Source organism: Morone saxatilis, unplaced genomic scaffold (genome assembly GCF_004916995.1).
Source record: "Morone saxatilis isolate NCDOM2014 unplaced genomic scaffold, NCSU_SB_2.0 Contig23, whole genome shotgun sequence".
Classification (NCBI taxonomy): Eukaryota; Metazoa; Chordata; class Actinopteri; family Moronidae; genus Morone; species Morone saxatilis.
In genome coordinates this window covers 88,764-90,673 of record NW_023339796.1, presented here as the reverse complement: position 1 = coordinate 90,673, position 1,910 = coordinate 88,764, and the positions used below count along the sequence as shown (strand labels likewise).

General features: G+C 47.4%; 1 protein-coding gene across 1 annotated transcript in view; it reads right to left on the bottom strand.

The window, feature by feature from the left end:
- The window catches only part of wdr33 (WD repeat domain 33), a gene marked incomplete at both ends in the record, with an annotated part of 5,215 nt that overhangs the window by 2,459 nt on the left and 846 nt on the right, over window positions 1–1,910 (bottom strand). Inside the window, 6 exon segments of the mRNA XM_035671047.1 lie at window positions 418–573; window positions 671–810; window positions 1,112–1,198; window positions 1,290–1,384; window positions 1,497–1,607; window positions 1,751–1,829. Of these exon segments, the coding sequence (XP_035526940.1) occupies window positions 418–573; window positions 671–810; window positions 1,112–1,198; window positions 1,290–1,384; window positions 1,497–1,607; window positions 1,751–1,829 (668 nt within the window).

Sequence of the window (1,910 nt, the reverse complement as noted above, 5' to 3'; positions counted from 1 at the left end):
GTACCTACAGAGGTCTGGGTGGTTCTTAAACCATAAGTGGGCAGGACTAAGCTGAAGTTGTTAATTTAAACCTGAAATGGAGTTGATCAGAAGTTGGGATATTTATGACCATTTACAGAACAGCCTCAGAATTGAGCTTCAGATCAATGTTATTGATCACGAAAGTAAGACAACTATCGGAGTAACCCCCAAATTCCACCAGTCCTAGACAATGCTCGACCCAGAACGGACTCTCCGCTCTGCTCCACACAGTATAATGTATGTATGTATCTAGTATGTATGTATCTAGTATATGCGGCTGGCAGGAAGTCCAACACAGAAACAGCCAAGGAATCCAGTCAACTTTCAAAATAAAATACTGCATGCAGACTTCTGTTCAAATTTCAAATTTCAAATGTCTGATTCAAATTGACCCACCTCCAGCAGCATGGGGTTGGTGTACTGCAAAGCTGCCATCTCCTGCTCGATCTCTGCCTGAGTTTTCTTCTTCCCGTCCACTTTCTGCTCCACCTTCCGGTCTTTGGACAATTCTCCACCGGGCGGCATCATGGGTACTTTATTCTCTGCCCAGGCCTGTAGAGAAACGAAGGAGTTCACAGTCAGTGACACAGTTTCTCCTTACATCACTAAAACACTAAATGTCCACCAGTGCTCAGTGGCAGGTGTTTACCTGTTGGAACTGTGCTGGGATCGGTTTGGCGTACGGTACTTTCTTCTGCGGGACCTTCTTGGTGTCTTTACCCATGACTTCGTCCATGCCCCAGTCGAGACCGGGGATAGACATCTCCACCTCAGGAACCGCCTCTTTACCTGGAGACAACAGTTACACCTGAGTTACACCTCAAAGTTTTTAAGACCTACAAACATGAAGAAATTTGTGACAAATCACATAGAAAGGTTTCAGTCAAAGGGTTCGTCTGGTTTGTCTGCCATGACTCAGCGTCTGTGTCTGTAAATTACTCTTCCTTCCTTTAGTTCCTGATGTTTTCTTTCTGCCATTTTCGATCAAACTGGGTTGAAAAATTATCAGAAACTTAAAAATATCTTGTGCGTTCCCTAAAGCCTGGAAACCTGCAGGCAGGGTTCCAGGATGTTCCAGGACGAGACTTACTGCTCTGTTCCTGCTCCATGGCGGCCTTCAGCTGCTCAGGGATCCCCATACCGGGGATGGAGGCCACGTTGTTCAGGTCCACATCATCTGAAACAGCCGCACAGAAACGAAAGCGATTAACGTGGCGATCCAATAAAAACACAAACACTCGAGTGTTTTTGGTCCTCCTGCGACTCACCGTACTCCATGCCGTCCTCTGACATCCCAGGAAGCAGGTTCAGGTTGTAACGGTCCCTCATCTTATCACCGGGCCGATTCCTTGTCCAGAATTTACTGACAAATACAAACAGAGAGAAAACTTGTAAATATATAAATTGTGTGTGTGTGTTGTGTGTGTGTTTGTGTTGTAATAATATTGTGTGTATGTTGTGTATATGTTGTGTACCTGGTGTGGTCGTTGGAGCCGGAGCAGAGGATGTGACCCAGCGGGTGCCAGGCCAGACTCCAGATCATCCCCTCATGAGCCATCTCCATCCCTCCAACCTCCTTCTCTACCCTGTACACAACCAGTACACAACCAGTCAACCCAGTATCAGACCAGTCAACCCAGTATCAGCCCAGCACACTGAGGACAAGCAGGGGTGGACAGAATAAGAGAGACAGGCTATGACAGTTGCTGACTGTGGGTCAGTTTATTACCCGGTGTGCCAGAAGAGCAGAGAGCCGTCAGAGCCTCCGCTGGCAAACAGACCCTCATGGACGGGATGCCAGGCCACCGCTGAGGACACACAGACAGAGTTCTTCATCATCACCACCATCACCATCACCTTCATGCTCATCACCATCATCACCATCATCA